This window comes from Varroa destructor, unplaced genomic scaffold (assembly GCF_002443255.2).
Source record: "Varroa destructor unplaced genomic scaffold, Vdes_3.0 BEIS01000002.1, whole genome shotgun sequence".
NCBI lineage: Eukaryota > Metazoa > Arthropoda > Arachnida > Mesostigmata > Varroidae > Varroa > Varroa destructor.
Genome location: NW_019211455.1, coordinates 8,647,194 through 8,669,014, shown reverse-complemented (window position 1 = coordinate 8,669,014; position 21,821 = coordinate 8,647,194). Strand labels below are relative to the sequence as shown.

The 21,821-nt window shown below is 43.6% G+C and overlaps 1 protein-coding gene across 5 annotated transcripts in view; it reads left to right on the top strand.

Moving 5' to 3' along the window:
• LOC111244712 (protein O-mannosyl-transferase TMTC1-like) overlaps positions 1 to 21,821 on the top strand; it is a 104,919-nt gene extending 83,098 nt beyond the window's left edge. For all 5 annotated transcript variants that reach the window (XM_022792058.2, XM_022792059.2, XM_086979038.1 and 2 more), the window contains 6 exons: positions 26 to 237; positions 7,838 to 7,973; positions 17,879 to 18,026; positions 19,798 to 20,067; positions 20,254 to 20,331; positions 20,504 to 21,821. In XM_022792058.2, coding sequence (XP_022647793.1) covers positions 26 to 237; positions 7,838 to 7,973; positions 17,879 to 18,026; positions 19,798 to 20,067; positions 20,254 to 20,331; positions 20,504 to 20,662 — 1,003 coding nt within the window. In that variant the 3' untranslated portion in view covers positions 20,663 to 21,821. The remainder of the gene's footprint in view (positions 1 to 25; positions 238 to 7,837; positions 7,974 to 17,878; positions 18,027 to 19,797; positions 20,068 to 20,253; positions 20,332 to 20,503) is intronic.

Below are 21,821 nucleotides of genomic sequence, written 5' to 3'. Positions count from 1 at the left end.
TCTCATCCCAATTCTGTTTAAACAGGCGACGAGGACAAGTTGAGGTAGCGCGCGGACTTCTCGAGCGATCGCTAGCACTGGACGCGTCCCTGGCGGAGGCGGCCTCGTCCCTAGCGGAACTCGAGGGTCAACGTGGACGAACCAACGAAGCGGAAAAGCTGCATCGACGAGCCATTGAACTTAACGGTCGTTCTGCTCCTATTCGAAATAATTATGGAACTTTTCTTCACCATCAGGGTAAGTGGAAAAGATGCAGTAATTATCGGGTTTGTTATACATATAACAAGAAAATGGAGACATAACAAGTTTAAAAACATAATTAGGGTAAAGGCATTGAGAACTAAATGATAACTCTGTTTATCAAACTGTGATGCATGTTTTCCAGTACATTTTTTTCAGTGAGTTATCTATATATAGCAACAGTTAGTTGGTGTATTGAGACACAGTCGTTGTAGTCTGTAAGCCTTTTATGTCTATTGTATTTTTATTGTCTTTATCGTATTACCAGAACACACTAGTAATTCGTGAACCCTGCCAAAAAAGATTCTACCGAGCGGAACGATTAATCTAAAGTAAGCCACTATTGTAGTTTTATGCAAAGCACCATTTACCTGTATCCATATAGGGAATAATGATATCTTCCTCTTTTTTTCAATATGACTTTTTCCTTTTTTCTTCAAAAACTCAAGGCCTGCCGAGACCTACATATTTTTCTATCTCCCAGCAATGAACGTGGAGGGCATTTCTCTCAGTTTTCTTAAGGCTTAGGAGACGTGTGCTCTAGCGCTGCTAGTCATATTCGGCCGCGCCACATCAGCTATCGTAACATCCGAGTAGTCGAGGCACTTGTTTTGTACTATCGTACCGATCCTTCTAGTTTACCTCCCATTGCTACCCCCCGTGCCTCTCTTGACGACTCCCCTTGACGCAATACCGACAAACCTCTTGGGCAGCAGCCATTGACCAACTAACAGCATAAGCGGGCGCCGTATTGGTTGCCTGGCTATTTTTTTCATCCATTGTTGCTGTTGGCGACGGCTGCATTCACTTTGGTTCCGTCCGACGACGTAAGGAAGGGCCTAGGAACCTGCCCCAATATGGAGACTGGACGCCTAAAGCTGCCTGCGAAAGTTGCGTGGGTCGCTATGTAGAAGTAGTACTGGCAGCTCTTAAAGATGCTGGATAGCCAGTAGCGCTACTGCGGCACTTGCCAAAAGATATCATACATAAAAAAAAAGCTAAGAGAGATGAAGCAAAGGCCGAACACTGCTGTGGTGGCAACGGCTGGCTGTAACCCAGGGAATGGTAAGCTGACAGCATCGACATCAACAGCAGTTATATCGGCAGCAGAAGCGATGCAGAGGGACGGTGGTACGAGGAGAAAAGAACTAAAGCAATGAAAGGCGGAGCTGGCAATCTCCACTTACCACCTACAAGCGCGAAATGCGGCCGGAGTTCCTGCCGCCGGCTACACCGCCGGCGGACTTCAACAGGAGTTTCGGGCCATCCATTCCGTCGAAGCGTGATGTCAGCGGGACCGGTGAGTCGGCCAGTCGTCTCACCGATGCACCGATCGGTACGGCAGAAATCTGTTACCGCTATAATAAGAGGAGTGTATCGTTGGCCCTCACCTCGAACTAGCTTTCTCTTTAGTGAATCACGGTTCGCTAAGCTGACTGTTGGTCAGTCGTAGCCGTCGTCGGTTAGCTTGTACCGCTACCGGCGACGGCTGGTGGCTCGACAAGATGGGAATAGTGTGGCTATAACGTTGTGTAGGCAGGTCGACTTCCAAACAAAGCACAAAGGCAAAGCAGTGTCAATAGACTAACGCAAAGCTTGCTAGTAACGAAGAATAAAACGAACTGGGCTTTTGCAGCCAGTGGTGGCTACAACTCTCAGGTGGAAGCTGTGTAAGTGTAAGGGTGAGGGAAATGAGCAAACAGGGAAATGGCGGAACTGGTTATCCGCCAACAAACAAATGCCCGCAGTGGCAACTCACTCTGGTTCTCTTTTTGGGGTAAAGAGAAACTGTGGTGCAATAGCAGGAAAGAGACGGCGCTCTAGTGGTGGAGCACAGCCCATTGGTACAGCTCACCCGTACCTTGCGTACGGTCCAGCAAGGCCGGCGTCTGCTCAGCTGATAGGGGGGTGATTAATGGAGCTTCCGGGCTTTCTCTACGGACCCCTCTAGTGTTTTCTGGTCTAAAGAACTACTAGCAAAAGCGAGATGCGACGCCCATGTTCGCCAGCTAACCAAGTTGTTGGCCAGTTGGTCGCCAAAGCTCGTACATGGAGGGAGTACGAGCTGGCGTCGAGTTTCGAAAGTTAACTCTCACCTGAGTGAAGAACGATACGGACAGTGTACAAAAAGTCGAAACACTAGAGGAATTTTGTTCTGTGCTAACAGAACAAAATACATCGTGCCATATTAATGCAGTAAGAAGCACAGAAAGGAGAGTATGGACAATTCGTAGTCTCAAAATAATTCGTTGTTTATATCTACACAAAGAAATGCATCACGGTTTGATCAGGACCTTTATCGGCTTTGCGTTGAAACTTTATGAATAATGTTACGAGGAAGTTAGCTTTATTTTTTTCAGCTGAAAGAACTTGATAAAGGACTATAAAGCGTTAGGAAATATGATGCAGTCGTTCGCAAACTTCTTTACAATCGGTTACAGTCGTGCCAGGATTCTAGCTTATCTATGGCTAAAGGAAGGGCTGGCTCTTTATTAGTATTGTCATGGTACTACATCGCATTCAATAAATCTTTGGAGTTTTGTGCTTGTAGAAGTGTCTGTGATAACAGATTTGGAAACAGCCGCACAGGTAGATTTCTACTAGTGGCGCGTGTTAGGTTCGAATCTAGTGGGAGCGCTGCGAAGCGTTGTGATTTCTCTTTTCATTCCACCAAGCATTTTCAATATACTACATGATATGAAACGGCACACATGTTGCAGGTAAAGCAGAACATGTTACCTGTGGATGATGTATAGGACAACAGGACAAGCTTGCTGAAACGAGTTCTTCTTTGTAGAATAATTGGATTTTTTTTGAAGAAGGATGGGGCACTGCTTCAACGCATTTAGACAAGGTTCAATTTTTCTTTGGAGAGTATTTCGCGTAAAATCATATAGAGGCACTTTTGGTTACAGAGAATTGTAGTTTCAAAAGATAGTGGACCAGGAGTACATCTTATCAGACGTTAACGTAAAAACGAGGAAATAATTAAAATTAATCACCAATCACTACACATTTTGTAGATAAACACCATAGCGTATCCTTGAAGGGTCTTCGAAAATCTATAGGAAAACCCCCGTATGTCGTCTCGTTATCGTATTTGATAACTCGGCCTCCCCCCCCCCGCCCCCTCTCAAAGGAAACGTATGAGTCTTATAGCAGATAACATCGATGAAGCTTCTGAGGCGCGGCCGTATGACAGACATGTTTCCTTAGAGTTCCTTCATTTAGACACGATGCAAAACGAACTCGTTTGTGACGACTCGAGGCCGATTTCAAGAAATGAGGCGGTGATGCTAATAAGAACGAAATATTACTCGCTAATTTACGTGCAAAAAAAGACGAGAAAAAGAAACAGCCATATCTAAAAGCTGTTAGCTACATCGTAAATATATGGGAAAGTTAAATAACGTCCCGATGGTGGTCGTTGCTGCTACCGGAGCTAAAGTTTTAAGCCGCATCGAGCTTCGGCTTTTCCGCTGGATGGAGTCTGACGAGCGAAGCAATGTTGACGGGAAAAAGAAACCAGTTAACGCTGTCGCTAGTCGAGCCTTACGTTGACTGTAGCCATCGACCAGCCGAAACGATGGTAAAAAACGACAGTAGAGATTCGAGCCACTTGGGGACGTTCTTGGAACTTGAAAGGGGTTTACGCTGAATGAGGCGAAAGTGGGGTCTCAATTTGGAGTTGCTCGTTTAGGGCTCATTTCACTTGAAGCTTTCTGATCGCTCTGAACTTCTGCGTTCAGTCTACTAGATGTCTTGGTTACTAGTCTCTGCCGGTGCCAGAAGCTAGAAAAACCTTGGTAATGAAAGACGATGCGCCAAGGGAGAAAAATGATGCTCCGCTGATTACAGAAATGTCAGTAGAAATGTGAATCCTTAGGTTGGCTGGCTCGCTGGCTGCCGTAAATGCATGATCTAAATGCCACCCGAAGCTCTCCGACAGGCTTCCGAAGTTCCTATTTACGTCCAAGTAAACATGCAAACATTGTCAAATATGCGTTCGCAAGCTAGAATTCGCTGCATTCTCATTGAACCTTATACATCTTAAAGGCAAAGAAATATTCCCAATGTTAGAGATTCTTGTGCTATAAAATCCATGTGAACAACTTCTAAATGGGTATTTAGCGTTTGATCGTTAGCTATTCAAGAAATTTTATATAATACATAGCCTAATGTTATTTGTGCTCGTTAGGTGAAGCGTGTAGAGCCGGCATTAGTGTAATGGTAGCACGTTTACCGTCTGAATTTAGATGGCAGAGGGGTGTTTTAGGTTTGAAACCGAGAGTAGCTACATTTCGTCTTATCTGAAATGGGTCAGCCATCTGAAGCAATTCTTCATGGTAGTACAGAAGGTAAAAACGTGAAACATCTATTCAGGTTAAGCGAATAGTTGAAAAGAAAAAAATGGGTCCTAAAGAAATGTGTAATAACAACGACAAAAGGCTTACGCTTTTTCTAGCTTGCATTCATGGCAGGATAATCGAAAAATTATTTGATTATGTTAAAGTTAATTAGTAAGTTTACCAGTTCGTCCATTACATTAGAAACACATTTGAGATTGTTAACTCTATCGGTTTTATATTGCTGTAGCTTGATATGAAATAATCGATCATCTTTAGATCCAGCTTTCTTAAGATGAATGGAATAGTTCTAACATATCTGATTGCATAAAAATATTGACATTGAAATCGTGGACACCTCAGTGGCTTAATGTGTTTTTCAAGGAGCTACCATTTAAAAACTTTTACTGACGTAGATATCCTGACTTATCTTAGCATCTGACTTTCGAACGTTTTCGTAGGTTGTAGCTACCATACATTTTCGAGCGCGTTGCGTCTATATGGGCCAAATTTATGCACTGCTCTCTATACCTACAGTTTAGGTAATTCTCGTAAGAGTAGCACATCGAACCTTTTCCCTCCTCTTGAAACAACCGGTTGAGGACCAAACTTGTGCAAACAAGACGAGGTTGAAGGTGGCATGTGGCAAGAAATTTTAGTGTTGAATAAGAGTTGTTGATGTGTTCAAACGAAAATTTCACTATTCTAATTTTTTCTTAGTCTTTGATTTAAAGGCACAAACATGTCTGTTAGAAACGAAGAGCATTCTCTAGTATAGTTAATAACCGGCAACAGCTAAGTTGCGCAAGACGATTTCGTTTACTATCCCGGCTGAATCAGCGGGACAAGTATTTTGGCCTTTTGATTTATTCCCTTTTCTTATTAACAGCAGATTCGTGTGTAGCAGTTTGGACTTTCTTTTCGAACAAACACAACGTTTGTCAAAACTTCTTTTTAAAACTCATTTGTTGGCATTAGTATTATAGTAAAGCGCCTAGTACTTATACACAAAAAACCAAATAGCTAGCTCACACATCTAAATCGTTTCCTTCATTCCGCGTCATGTTGAGAACAAACGAACGAGCCAATGAACTGACGAAGCCGCCCCGTCACCCAGCTTTTATAACACAATGGAACTGCATTTACCCACTTCATTAAGCGTACATATATGTCGTCAGTTTCTTATTAGGGTGATCCAGTACGTAGCAGATAATAGCGCTTTAGCCTACGATGTGTTTATGCTTAGAACAATAACAGAATCCGTATGTGCTACCAACTGAGCTACACTGTTGGTCATAATCGTAAAGCTACGACAGGAATAGCAGCAAAGACGCCACTGTTGCACAAACAGATGCGTGTCGACTATTTCTGTACATCTCTATATACCATATCTGAATCGCCTAAACCGTCCGTATTTCAAGACTATGCTAGTCCTACATCCGCCGTCGGACTCTTGTACGATGCATGCTCCACGACGAGCTCAGCCCTCTTTGAGCCGTGTGAGGCACATCGTTGGAGAAATGAGGAAGTTAGCCATAGTGATAGGGTCAGCAGGACCGCAGGTCTCTGGGATAGTGGCCTTAAGGACAGGAGGTGAACAAATGAGGCGGGCATTTTCGATAGCGAGGGGCGTACGCAGGTTGGTCCGCCGACGCGCCACATTGGTACAGACGGTCTCTGTCAATGAGGCCGGGAGCAGGTTAGTGTTGGAGCGCTTGTTGCTTCTTGCCTCTTGCGAAGAACACATTTTGGTAATAGCGGTGACCCGCGATATGGTCAGCGAAGGGGGTCGCGCGCGCAGACTCAGCAAGCGAGCGTCTGCTACTTACAGCTTGCAGCCTATCTTTTTCCTAGATAGGCACTCTGCGTACTCCTGCTGGCTTTACCCTGCCAATTGGGGCGGTGACGGCGGCATCGGCGAGCTGAGTATGAATATTGCACAAGGAAGAGCGAAATAGTTATGGAAAGACGCCGAGAGATGCTTCTAAAGTGGCGTGGAGGCGAGAGACTTTCCGAGGCTTGCACTTGGTGCTTGAAGGGTTTATTGGTAATCGGGGCGAAGTGGACCCGATCGCGATCTCGCTAGCGACGTCTGCCAAGCCTCCGAAGCTTAAGTAGAAAAGAGTATGCAGCTATCCAGCGATCGCTAGTGTTGTACGATATGATGCAGGCTAGAGCGGTCGTCTGCCGGGTTACGATTTGCCAAAGGAAGTCACCAGCGAGAACCATTCAGTAAATGCCCTTATGTCTTCTTTGCTCGTGCAGTCATTTTGTTGCTCACGTGTTCTTGCTCACTTTCGTGCCGACTGTGTCTGTGGATCCGCCACGGCTTCGGCCCCGGGGCCGGCTCGCGGTACGGCAGAGGGCGGCCGTTTGCTTGCATGCTATAGACTCATCGATCGTTCTAATACTCGACAAATGATCGAGAATGAGTGCAGTATTAGAGAAAAGCCAATACTCGGCCAATGCGGCCAGCAGTTCCAAAAAGAGGAAAAGATGGTCACGAAACAAGCGCGGAAAATGCTCAATGAGGTGCCCACAGTTGGTATCAGGCAAACGAACGCTGAGTCAACGCTTGAAGATACGGTGCGTTTCGACAGATCAGGTTTGGTCCTGAATCCACAGTGCAGAGACGTGAGCTATCGTGCGAAAAATAGGCTTATTTGAATATTTATTTAATGTCACAAGGGTATATTTGTTGGGTATACATTGATCCATATATTAGTTCCGTGTATAGGCGAAGGTCACAGTAAAAATACTTATGATAATATTAGTAAATCTGAACAGGTATATCTAAGCTTTTTTTTTCTATTAGAAATACGACTGTAGATATGATACTGGAAAAGGTGCTGGTAGTGTGATCGGCGCCGCATGAGCGCGTGTCGTTGGTCGCAGGACGTATTACGCAGGCATAAACAAACGTACAATAAACTCATTGTGGCAAAAATGATGTTACGGGTGGTTGACCACTGGACGATATCGTAACGTGCCGCAATAGACGGGAGCATTTTCACGTCGGCAGTTCGTTCACTAAGGAGGGAAGTCGCGATATTTAAATGAGTTTGGTGTAAGCGGGAATAATTGACTTTATACACCTGATTTGTGTCAATTAAAATTAAAGTACGGTTAATGCAGTCTACGCACCAGGACTGCGTTTAGACCAGACCATATCTACACCACAGTATTCCAGCCTACAGATGAGACAGATTTAACCGACTGCTTATTTGAGTTCGCTTTTCGTGTAATTACAGGTCGTCTCCAAGAGGCATCGGAGCAGTACATGGAAGCTATTGCACTTGAACCAACAAATACGATTGCTATGGTCAATGCCGCGGAAACAATGAAAAAGCTTCAAGTTGATCAGGAAGCCGAGGACCTGTATCGAAGGTGAGTATTGTACTCTTTTTGATTCTTAGAGAAGATAGCTCAGCTCTTCTCAACCCCATTGACGGCCCCCACCGAACGCGGCTATAAGACTGCCGTGCACAATCATCTACTTAGTTCTAACCAAATTGCTTTCGATCGAGTTTCTACCAGTGTTGTGTTTACGGTAAGCTTCCCTTTTTCTGGCTCTTGGTTTCTATTTTAAAAATTCGATGGGCCGCCGACATTGTTGTTCCGCGCTGCCTCGGTCATTCTATTTGATTTTCACTTCCAACTATTATATTTTTTTTTTATTTCTACTGCTCTCTCGAGATCAGTTCTCTGTCGTCCGTCGACGCGCTTATTAGAGACTTTTGGTGCTAGTTAAAGGGTTACCATTCTTCTATTCGGCCTAGTATTACTCCGGACGATACTGTTATACTCTCCCTGCTTAAGGACTTCCATGCTCGAGACGCCTGCCTACCTGGTTACGGTGTGACCGTATTACGCCGACCGATATTGAAAGGCCGAGTCAAACCCTTAAGGCTGAGGGCCGCGAGGGCCGCCGTCGGGGTCAGTCGTCACATTACGGTCGCTTGCGCTTTCCTCTAATAGCGGCAACCGAAAGACCATAAGATAGAGAAAATAATCGCGAAGAATGGCAGCCGAACACCGTAAGCTTGACTGGTTTCTGATGTCTCGCCTTTCAAGTGCCGCAATAGCGTCCCTAATCGGCGGCCGCCTTGCTTGAGTGAGAGTACCGTTGGGTCTCGGCATCGTTGTTTGCATAAACATTTAAAATAATGCGCTTGATTAGCACTACCTCAGATTGTCTACGATCTGAACGTTGAGTCATTCGCGTTAGGAGGTTCAAATTTTTTTTGCCTGGTGTCGATGGATCTTCAGTGAGATACATCTTATATGACGCGTAGGACCCGTTGCGAGGTGAAATTTTCGACTTTAGAATCCGGTAATGTTTAGGTTACTTTTAGGCGTTTTCTGCCCGATAGATATTATTGAGCGTGATATTATCGTATTCATTTATAAATTTGCCATACTGCGCTTGTTTTAAACTCGGAATGGATCCACAGCATCGAATTGAAATGCATTCGTTGGGATCCCTAGATTATGCATGCTACTGGATTTTTTTCTGGGGCGCTATCCCGTAATACAGTAAAATATTCGAAATACAAGATTTGCAAACCTGAACTGTTTGGCCTGTATAATTATGCAAACTACTGCGAGGGCCCAATTACGACGCCTTTGATCACCTTTTTCCTATATATAAAAAAAAATCAAAGAAAAAGCGATACAAGAGAGTTGTTATTATGATTTAAGACGTTAAATGTGTATTTAGTTAGTAAAATCTCAGAAATTATATCATGTGAGCTCTAGAAGCTTAATGAATGGTAACCGTATTTGACGAGTTGACCCTAAATTAACAGTACTGTGGGATAAAATGAAGTTACGTCTAACAGGAAAGCCGTCGGGAAAGGAAAAGAAGCTACTACAGTTTTTCATTGGGTTGTTTGCCTCAAAACGACTATATTAAGGGCAACTATTTCCTTAAGGAAACGCGATGTAGAAGCGACTCCGATGGGTTTCATTCTCGCTGTTGGTTGGGCCGCAACGGAAACGAGCGATTCGTCTGAAAGCTACTGGCGCTGTTGCAAGAGGTTGATATACGGCCAATCCTTTCTAAAATTGTAAGGTCGAGGTTCATTTTTTTGTTAAGTCTAACGTTTCCAACTAACGACCTTTGGTTTAAATACGAATATATAGCATTTATATCGTCCTGTGATCGTTCCGCCGAGTAATCTATTCGCAGAAAAGTTTCTTCTAATATAACCAGATAGTAATATCTACCCATCCTTTAATAAATACGAAAGCAGAATTCGTCTCCCTTCAAGTCCCAAAACGAACCGCATATTTTTATGCACTTTTCATCAGTGTGCTAACATCGAAAAAAAGACATTTACATTGATTGGTCATTTTACCTCGCCTTGTAGAAAAGATCAAGCTCCATTATATTCTGTATCTTAATATATAATTAACATCCGAAGCCATCATCGCAAAGTTTTTGTCTAAAAGCCTGGCTATAATGATCAGGCTGTTATGCTTTTTTGATCTGTCTTTAACAGAGCGCCAGAGGGTTCTAACCTTGCACCCTTGTAGTTCTTTTCCATTTTTGATTCTCGCGCGCTCTTCAAACCGCACGTGTTATAATGCGGCAGTGTTGTCTGAGAAAGGACTGGATGTGATGCTGTTACCTGTAGGCTACGTCCGGGTGATGTGGTGCTCAGCATACGAAACCTACTGGCTTGAAATCTGGGCCGTGCTGTCAGCGGCCTGCCAAGCCTATGGTACAATCATTAGAGAGTTCTGTCAATATCTCAACTCTCTTTCTCTCTGACAAAGCAACTATGATATCTGCAGTGCCTAAACAGTTCACTACCAACTTTGCGTGGCTTTGCAGTGAGGCTGGCAGGTAAAGCGAGGTAACGGGTAGCCGCAGGCGTCATCAATTACCAGCGGTCTGCTGGCGTATTTGCTAAGGGAGAGCTATAAGGGCCATTCTGCTTCAGTTGGTCAAATGTTGGTTGTACATCATTTTACGGGCTTCAAGTCTAAGTCCTAATCAACGCTAGTGTCCAGCACAAACGTACGTTTCTGTCAAACCTAGAGGAGACTCCGGGCTGTAGAACTGTCCGTTTTCCCAATCGTAAAAAGACCGCTCAGTTAAACCCGTTAGATGGTAAAAGCTGGCTGTGTAACATTTTATCGTTGGAACAGGTTGCTCAATAAGACCGTCGTCATATTCGAATAGTGGTAGTTCCATGCTTGATGGTTATAGGAAGTACAGAAGGAGGTCATCTTAGACGGCCATTCGAGACTTAGCACGCCACAGGGGTGGGTGCCTCAAACAATTATTTTAAAATAATTGACGTTGTGTTTTTCGTTTGTCATTCACGATATGCGCTTTGATTGTAGCAGGCTACAACCGTATGTACTATCACTTATTTATTATCTGTGAAACAAAAATTACCAAATTGATATACTCAATGGTGCAAAAAAAGCCCTTGGTCTCTAGATAACGGGTGTTTTGCATACCTGTTAACTTACCATGATCAAGGTCACTACTTTCAAGTATTAATTTTGTCAGCTCGCACTAATTTGGGTTGTGGACTTTGGACCGAACTTTTCAGCACTCTAGTGTCAAGTTGTTTACGAATAATTGACCCCTCACTTTACAGCGTATGCGTTGCGATATTCTTGCAGTCGGAGACGAATGTCATTCATGCCATTGAATTTCGACCATATAGATACGATACGATACGAACCATTATTCTTAGGAAGATTGAAGACGCTGCGTTTGGGCTACTGAGTAAGGGTCCCTATCTGGTGCAAACACAGGTTCGTACGTATTGTTTACATATATGTGTATATGTATCTCGCTCTTTCCCCCTGTATATTTCCCACCTTCTACCTTTCGCGCGTTCCACAGTTCAGTATCAGCAACGAGTGCTGTCGCTCGTGTTGCCTCCAGAGGGCCATAACTTAATTACAACGACAAGCGGCGACAAGGCTCGCGAACAACGGTCTGGGCAGTTGCAACGGCAAAGGCTTCAACAGCAGTAGCGAAACAAGCAAAAGCTCTGTAGCTTAGGAGAGACGCGACTCAAGATGAAATAAAGGAAGAGTGCTAGTGACATCATCTATCATCGGCTAACCGGAAGGCGCAGTAGTCCTTTGCATCACTTTCAAGTGTGTCGCAACATTCCACACTGCCAGCACAACCTTCGCCATATCACACTGATCACTGTCTCCTCGAACTACTGTGCTTTCATGTCTTCTACCCATATCCAGTGATAACTTCTGCATATTGGTAGCTTTGCAAAACCTGGATAGCAGACCTTCGCTGGGCATCGAGAAAAATAAAGTAGCAGGATCAACAGAACATTTTCTAGAACGTAGCTTTGCGTACCTATGCAAGGTTGGTCAACCTCCCGTCGCAAAACGTCCCTCTGCGGTAGTGCTGTTGCAGCCCACAACCGAAATATCTACCAGGCCTAACGGTCACCGACACAGTGGGCCAGGCCGAGGGTGGGAGAAGCTTGGGTTATGAAGGCCGATGACGGCCTTCTCTAGTGGCGCCTTTAGGAGGACGAAGCTGCCTGAAACTGTCGTGTACTACAAGCTCCGTTGTGTTGCTTAATAGAAACGAAAGACGGTAACTAGGAAAAGCAAAAGCGTGCTGAAAGAGTCACTTCTGTCCCTTGTGAATATAGGTGAGTGTGCACGGAGCTATTGATGATGGCGATGGCCTTTATGGGAAAAGAATCGAAGATATGGGTGGGGATGGGGCATATCGTATAAAGAACTGCGGACCGGTAGCCTTGGGTTCGGTGCTAACAGAAGATGTAATAATACTTTTTTGTAAAGAAACGTCGTCGGGCCATGCCACTAAAGTGACTGGTAGTGGATTAGCGGATAATTCATGCGCCGACAGGAAAACATGTATGAATCTTCATGAACAATCTTGTTTGAAAAATATAACAGAAATACACATAGTTGGGATCTCATGAACTCGTTAGATATAACAAGCCATTACGACTTAATACGGCAGCTTAGTATTTCGTCTGGTATCGAGCGTCACGTGGCTATAATGCCCGACTTTTGCACAGACGCTTTGTCACCGGCGGCGAAAAGTTGTGTCTATACGCCAATATGAATTAGCGATCAAACTAGGTGGACACAGGGGAAATGGTAAGGCTTAGAATCCAACAACATCCCGTCTAAGAGAGCTGTTGGGTCGGCAACGAATTTACTAAAGATTGCCTTTTGAGAACAATTGGTCAGTCCGATTATTTGGCTCAGAGTTAAGCAAAAAAAGACCCTGTCCGCCACGTTGTAGATAAGTACATGGCTGCCGAAGGTGCGGGAGCAGATTTCAGCATAACACTGCAAAGTTCACAACAAATAGCCTTTTGGTTGTTTTTAAACTCCAATCTCAATTGCTGCCATTTAAAAGTGGGTTTCCAGTGATCTCTTTGTTTCGATCGAGAGATTCGATGTGAGTGAGTGTATATGGTCACGGATTACGAGGACCTGAGGCAGATGTCATAGGCCGTAATAGTCAAACAGTTTTCTGTCGATCCAGAGGATACGTTTATTGATATGATTGCTGGTAGGAGTAAATTTTCAGACACAGTTAGTTTTCCGAATGTGGCGTCCAGTGACGGCTGTGCATAGCCTTTCTCAGAAAAGGCCATACGTCTTTGAACTAAACTGTACACAATCTCATACGAGCCGATTAACCCAAGTAAACACGACTGCGTTTCGGGATTGCCCAGATATTAACCCGTTGTATTACTAACATATGGAGCGCTATTGAGCAAGAGTTTCACAAGGTTCGGCTACCAAGAAGGCTTTCGCAGATTTACAAAAGGAACATTTGAAACGAGCCTGTTTGGGCGCGATTTGGGACGCGAATTGAAGCTATGATAGTGGTTAATGGTGGCCATATATTGAAAAAATATGACCGTCGCAAATAACATTTTTAGCACATGTGAGAAAATTTCATTAAGATATCTGTATTTACTTGAAAGTGATCTTACAAACTAGTCTAGGTATAAAAAGCTTTTGATTAGGTGCCGTACATATGGTAACGCGTAGAAAATATCAAATGTATAGAAAGACGACCAAATTGGCAATTGATATGCTTCGTTCTGAAACGGCCATTTACTTCTGTATCAAAAAACTAATTCTATCAAACATGGCTTTATGAGTGATTTTAATTAATTTTTAAGTCCTTTTGAGTAAAATCCTATCACTTTTTTAATAAAGGTCCTTGTCAGATTCTTCAAACGTATTGCGAATAACGTAAACCGTCGATTATGAGCAAGGAAGCCTTCTATTTTTGTGCGAGTTGGTCCAGCGCGCGATGATTCGATAATAGCTGTTGTTTCTCACTTGAAGTCCGAAAATGATACAGTTTTTTTTCTTACAATATCGAACTCGTTTTATTTTAGAGAAAACTAATGTTTTTTTTATTAATAGAGATGAATGGATAGTCATACGCTATGGCAAAAAGCCCACAAGTTTGTCTAAATTTGGACGCGTAGCCAGGCGTGTGATGGTAGTGATGGAAAATGATGAAAGCCGCATTAAAAATAGGCAAAAAAAAAATCGAAAAGCGGCCGCAAATTGGGATAGTTCCACGTTTATTTTCGTTCTCAACTCAATCAGAAGCCGACCACAAGAATATACTCTCATATCGCGGCGTTGCACTGTGGGCTTAGATAGTGCGATAACTGAGGAAGCTAAAAGACATTACAAATGTTTTTCTCAAAGCTACCAGTTATATTACGGCGATCACATTCAACAACCTTTTGCTTCGATTTGCCCACATTCGGCGTATTTGCTAAAAATTTCAATACGTGTCGTGCATCTTGGAAACATTTTTTTACGCCTGACACGGTGTAAATTAGCTCTGTAGAAGCTACACTCCCCCATTTTAACGAAAAGAATCATGCCAATACATCGATCGACCTATTTTTAGTTTCTTCCTGTATTTTCAATAACATGCATTTTAACTGCTACGTTTTGCGATACTATTTCACTTAGAAAGCGTAGCTATTTTTCTCTCTCTCTCTAACCGTATTAATCATCTACCAATCCCAACCAGTATGACTGTTATCATGCCTTTCGGTTCGGTTCGTCGCGGAGCAAGATGAACAGCTTGTCTAGAAACAAAACCCCTGGCAAGAATTTTCTGTCACTCTTTGTGTCCTGACATCACAACCGACGCACTTCTACCCGGTTACAGCTAACAACATGAGAGGTGCATCTATACATGGGACATTTCCTGGGTCTCATTTACCTTCCTGCATCTAACCAGTCACCCTCTAAACTTCCATCCCGAAATAACGAAACCCTGCTTGAAAAGCCGAGCCAACAATCTTTACCTTTAACTTCCCCTCTTCCACATCACAGGTCTGACCACCTTCTAACTCTTTGATCTGCACTCAGTACTGGTATTTTAACTGCTTTGAGCTGATCTGACTTACTTAGTTTTGGCTGACTGAGCTAACTACACGTCGTGCAACAGGATTCAATTACAAGTAAATGTAACTGCGACAGCTCGTTCCTGTTATTGCGCGGAGGTAAAGGTAGCGGTGATACGAATGCTCCGGGCGTGCCCCAGGCATTCTGGGATTCCAGTTCGCAGCCTCCACGCCACAACTCTTCACTAGCGGAACACTAGAGGATCAGCCGCCGCGTGCCTTTCTTTCGCAAAGCGTCGAGAACTCACCGACGGGAGGAGAGAAAGCGAACTGGCAAGAAGAAGGAACAGAACCAGAGAACAAGTGGAATAGCGGCATGAAAGCCAAAGTAGGTAATTATTAACAAGTGATTCAGGTAATTCATGCTGCTGTTCCTGCCGTTGCCGCCACCTGAAGAAACCCCGTCTTATTCCACCTTTCACCGGCGGAAGTACTGCCCCAGTCCTACGTCAACAAACAACGCAGGAGTCCGTTTCCCTTTTCATTAGATCCATCCTTCTAATTTCCTCTTTTCTATGCGCGCGCTCGCCGTAACTCTGTTGCCGGTTTCTCGGTCCCGTTAACGTTGCCTGAGTGTTGCTGATTGGCTATTGTTATACCCCTGGCTTGCTCAATGGGACAGGACGGGAGAGGAAACAACGGGAACGAACGACTAAGGGCAAATAATGAATAAGATACAATAATACGCCGACGTCGCAGGCGCTAACAAGAACGGAGCGCCAAGAATGGAGAACAAAAGACCAATAGCAGGGACGCCGAGTCAAAATAATTAAGTAGCAGAAAACTAGCTACTCCTTTCGCACGCTGGTCGGCGGCGGCGATGGCTGGTTAGTTAGTTGTTTAATTTTGTGCGCCACACCACCAATGTCGATATCGAGTGTCGTCTGCTCGTCCTCTGTAACGGTTTCGGCTGTGCAACGAAACCACGAATAAGAAGGAAAGGAAGTCGACGGCAAGTGAACATGCTACAATCTCAGTAATGCATCAGTGAAACCTTGTCCTGTCAATACGTTGCTTATTTTGAATCGATTTTTCTAAATCGCGATGGTAAGATGCTGAAGTGATTATGGAAACAACATAAGCAGAAGTTTCAACCATAACTGCGTAGTTATTGGTTTCTTAAATTAAATTGCTCTCTTAAATTTGCGATTTGGTGGAACTTTAATGCTATTGTGACTAACCGAAGAAATCTTAATACGCATTACAGACACAATTGCCCAAATGTTGGGTGCGTCCGTATATCGACACGTACTCAACTGCTCGCAAACTGAAGCTGCTATAGACATTTGCCACCCTTACCTAGAACCGGAAAGCGTGGCACTTTATAACGAAAAGGAATTTAGAGAAATCGCTAAAGCAGTGATATGTGATTTACGTATACCGCAGTCGATTATTGTAGCAATGCGCGGGAGACAAGCCTATATCGATAGTAAAACAATTTGTCTATACAGCACATATAATATGCAAAGGGGTACCGTTAACCATGGTTTGCCTAGGCAGAACAATGGATGTTGTTAGTCTCATTCACTGACATAGTGAAATTGTGCAAAGGTGAACTCTGACAGAGCGACACTCTCCAGAACGAGGCGAAGGGTGGCAGGGTTGAATTAATCTGAGCGTCAATTGTGGTGACCGTAATGGCCGCTCCGTCCATCTGCGGTGTCCCTGCGGGGAGCTTGTGTTACCAAATAGATGTTAGCAAAGAGGCCTGTCACGCTAAACGGCGATGCGTTTTCGTCGTGTGGTTTCTCTCATACCTCTTGCCGCAAACCTCAATTGTTCCACTATATCCTTTACACGTTGCCCGTAACGTCCTGGTTCGCCTTCCTACTATTTGCTGAGCCTTCGACGCTGTCTCCCAACGGTGAGATAACCGGTCTACCACATTAGGGTTAACAGCGTTGCTTGCTAATAAGGACGAAAGAGCTCGCCGAGTACCATATAATAGGTGGGATAAAGAGGCAGGGAAGCTGAGCTCTGCTACATGGTGTCAGGACACGATTGGCAATAACCAATCTAATATGATGCGAAACATGATAACCGATAAGAAGGAAGACAATTGGGAAGAAGTAAATATATCCAAGCGAAACAAGAGAAGAAACTAGACATTATAGACAGAACATATTCATTAATAATTCGTTAACCTAACGAAACCCCTGGTACACTTATTTCCATAGTGCCCGGCCAAAATGACCAGTCTTTGAGAAGGATATTATCTCTATAATTGAGTGTAGATTTTGTGTGGGGTATAGTTGACGAGCGCCATGATAGAAGTTGATTATGTGAACTTGGCCATTAGTAGGGTTGGTGTTAATAGACTGTACTTTATTACCTATATTCTAAGAAAATTAATTTATCAGTTGAGGAATTCATTAAGAAGTTGATTCTGTTCGTAAAATAGGAAGTTGAACCACTGTACTGCAGGTAGTTCAGACGGATGCTCTTATAATGAAATTATCAAAATCTTTCTGCAATTGACGAACTAAGTAGAACTTAATTGGTTGTTCTTTTTGACTGAAGTTCCTTGCTTTGGAAGGGTACGGTATGACAGCTTACAAGAACCCCTTTACCCAAGCTGATTCTGACCCTTACTCTACTGCTAAAGGTATACAGAGTAGACTACTGTTCCCTTGGCGTGTTTAGTGAATAGCAAAAGTGCGCAATAGCACTGCCGACTAAATGACTCCACGTACCACCGAACCAATATTGTTTGAAAGGGGTTTATCACTTACTCCGAATAGTCATTTTTTAAGGAGAATCTCCAAAAGGAATGCTAAGCGGTCCACGTCACCCGTGTTCCTTTCCAGGTTCATTAGAAAAGTCATAACGCGTTATAGTAACCTCACTGATAATATTTTTCAGAGCCTTGTCGTTGAATGCCGAGGATGTGAGCGTCATGGACCAGCTGGCCGTTCTTTATGCCAAAGCGGAGCGCTTTCGCGAGGCAGAAGAGCTCTTCACACAAATCCTAAAAAAGCATCCTCATCATCGCGAGAGCCAACTGCACTACGTGAGTATACCGAGCAGGATCGAAGCTCAGTTGGTGATTGATGGGGCATGGCGGACGGACATAGATTGTTTAATATATGCGTTAGGATCATTTTCAGTGACGACCTGTGGCACTGTTTTCGAAAAGTAAAACGGGCTGAAGTAAAAAGATATTCACGCTGGTCAAATCTACCTGAGCAGTAAAGGCCGACATTAGCAACTCAAATAGTTTGAAAGCAATCATAAAGCCCTAACTGATGATCGAAATAGAGAATTTGTCTTAGAGGCTTGTGAGCTGGGCACCAATGTATTCCGGCAACGCAGTACTCAAACTTCATTATGTATTCTTTGACTTTATTCGTATATTTTTTCCCAATTAATCTCACAGAAAAGAATTTGTGTTTTCTTAAGAACACATGTAGATGCTGCATACATAGTAGCTTTAAGATAACTTCGGTTAAAGAGAGATCACTTGTCTGCCACTAGTATCAATAAGCATTTCAAACCTATACAGCTAGCTGGATGGTATTGTATATGTACCAGGAATAAATGCCTTGCCTTATCACCATTGGCTTTTCATTGGCCGAGATATTGTTCAAGATCATTAAACGAAGAAAATTGCGGGCGAATAATTGTACATGCACTCGTGCGTATCCACCTCTTTGTCATCGTCATACCTTTTTAAGTTGTTACTGCCTATCCACTCAATAAAGGACTGCCGCTGGCGCCATCGTCGCTATTACCTTGCTACCGGGATATAGATTTAGTGTGTAACTGACAAAAACGCGTGAAACCGGGGTTCCGACATCGACCTGCATTCACCAAGCCCGATACCGACTGGATAGATATAGGAGTATAGGGTAGGGTCGAAATAGAAGTAGGCCCACGGCAATGTTGAATATCTTGGATGAACGATATTTCAATCGGGATCACTCGAATCCCTAAAACCCCACTCAATTCAAGGGCTTTTGGCGGTGACTTGACATAGCAGAAGACCAACAAACAGCGACACACGTATTTGCTGAGTTTTCTTTTCCCGAAGTTCCATCCAGTCCAGGAAGTGATTCTTTGGTCTACTTCTAGCAGTGGAAACTAGATAGAGAAGTAAGAGTCAGCGGGGAATATTTTTTGTTAGTATCAGTGAATTCCCCCAGCTGCTCCAGTCGGATACTTCTTCTACAGCCAAGAAGCCGGAATGCCGTATGTCCCTCCGTTCAAAGAGAAGTCTAAGGACCGCCGACGGAGAAAAACTGGCTCAGGTTTAGGCGAAGCTAGACTAGGAAAGATGATTTAGTGTGATTCCTTGTTAGCTATCGGCCAGCCGCTAACTCACTGAGTTCTTACGGGCAGTGCGTATTGAGCTCGTTGATTTGATAAGGTACCGCCAATGTAAGGGGCTTCCCTATGCAGAACATGCAGCCGCCGATGATTTTGAGCGCCGCTGACAGATGACTGGAAGAGTGCGGTGATAGCGACGGCCGAACGAACTTGTTGTCATCAGTTAAGCATACCTCACTCTTACTTTGAGCCTTCAACAAAACGAACCAAAATCACGAAATAAATGATGGATGTTTACTCCACTCTAGTGTGTACGTCAATCTAAATATGCAAAGAAAAATATAAAAAAAAAAAGAACTCAACTTCCAAGTTTTGCCGGTCGCGTGCGATCAATTCTCAATTGAAAAGTGAGTCGGAGTTTCAGATAAGTGTGATACGAAACGTGGAAAACGAAATATCCGCAAAAGAAAGACTAAGGTACGTTCTCTCTCCATGTTTGTTTTATCGTGTTGTAGTCGCAAATGCTGCTATCACAAGGTGATGCGTCCACCTCGGAGCGAATTCTTTTCGAAGCTTTAGAACAGAGCAAAGGCTTGCCCTGGCGGGACGGCCTGCGTCAAATGGCGTTACTGTACAGCTACACTAATCGTAGCGCTGATGCAGCCGAATGGATTCGTAAAGCCATCCAGCTTTGCCCACCAGACGCAGGCCGAGAATGTGCGCCACTTTATACGGATTACGGGGATATCCTTAAGGATCTCAGTCACCTTAACCGATCCGCTGAGGCAAGTAAAACTGAGTTCTGGAATTGTCTATCTAATGGTTGTGGAAAAGTCCTCCCCTCATTTTGGCATGATAACTTTGACTTACACGTACCTGTTTTTGCCCCTGAAAAAGGCTAATGTCATAGTATCGATATAATAACTTCCCTGATTGCCTGACCTTAGCATTTTCATTGATTATATTTACAGTGTTACATGGAAGCAATCAGGATGCAGCCGGATTTAGCTCACGCGCATATTAATCTTGGAGTGATCCGACATTTACAAGTAAGGCTAATCGACGATGTAAACTTTTAAATACTAATCAAAGCCAGACCCAGCTTGTTTTACGTATACTAAGATAGCTGTGACTGCTGACATATTGCGACGTAATCGAATTTTTTTCAGTTCACTTTGTCTTAATCGATGCCTTTTTTCCATAAATTTTCATTGTCATTAGGGCGACTACTCTACGGCATTCGATCACTACACCGTGGCGTACGCACTCGAGCCATGGAATACTCTCGTTGTGGAAAACATGAACAAACTACGCCGACGGATTCTCAAGACATTTCGCCAACATCGAACGACAATCGATGCCGCGTTCGAAGTCAGCTGAAATGAGCACGAACTACATTTTCAATGATTTCTATTCATCGCAGTTACCACAACGGGCTACTGTTATTATTTAACGTAATGCCGCAGTCTACACACCACAGTCTAGAAGTAGTGATGCAGCCGTTATAAACGGCTCTATTGTTTAGCGCTACCTTTTAATATCATATTATATCTTCAATTGTCACTTTTACTGCTTTGCAGAAACGACATGTCCATGATATGTTGGCAGTGTAACTATTAATAATAATAATATTATACAATATGAAGGTGCAGCAGGTGCCAGTGTCCTTTGTGGGGCTAATGTTTGCCCCAATAGGACTTGCTAGGGTGAGGTAGAGCTCAGGTAAGACGCACGCACCATCTCAAGCAAACCTGACGCACCTATTCTGCCCAGAATTCTCATATGCACACTGACACTGTGACATTTCTGTTAAGGCCGTAGAAGTGTAGTATCGTGTATATATCGCAATAATTTCACACCAGGTTAACGAGACACGCACGCCATCCATTATCATGACGCAGGGGAAAACTATGTATGTACGGTAAATGGATGGGTGTATTGTATGGGTTGATGATAATAATGGAACGTGCACTCTAATGCGTGGCGCGTTTTTTTTCTCGACATTTACGCGGAGCTTTCATAACGAAAACATCATCCACCAACGCCAGTGCGCGTGACCAACTCAGCAACCACCGCAATAAGCAAAATATATAATTATATACATATACCACATTCCCTCGTGCAGATATATAGAAATATAACAGATTGAAAGCACACAATATTGGCGTAGAGGAAGGCAGGAGAGAGGGAAAAAGAGAGAGAGAGAGAGAGGCCATAACAAAAGCGCACGCAAGAAAAACAGTAAAAGAGCATATATGGAAGTGGGCATCCTGTTAGAACACTATCGTGGTGTACTATAATGAATGGGTTTTGAGAGTACTAGGTTCCCTCGTCATGGTCGTTGTGAGCCTTGAATGAGCGTTTGTATGAAATATGTTGTCACAGGTAGTAGGCCTAGGAAACTGCTGTATTTGCAGAACGAGTATGTTTGCCAAATATGTCACATGTGAAGCGAAGGGTTTTTGAATAGTATTCATGAAAAAACACTGCAACCAGCATGTAATGCATATGATGCAATAAAGATATATTCGTGATGAAA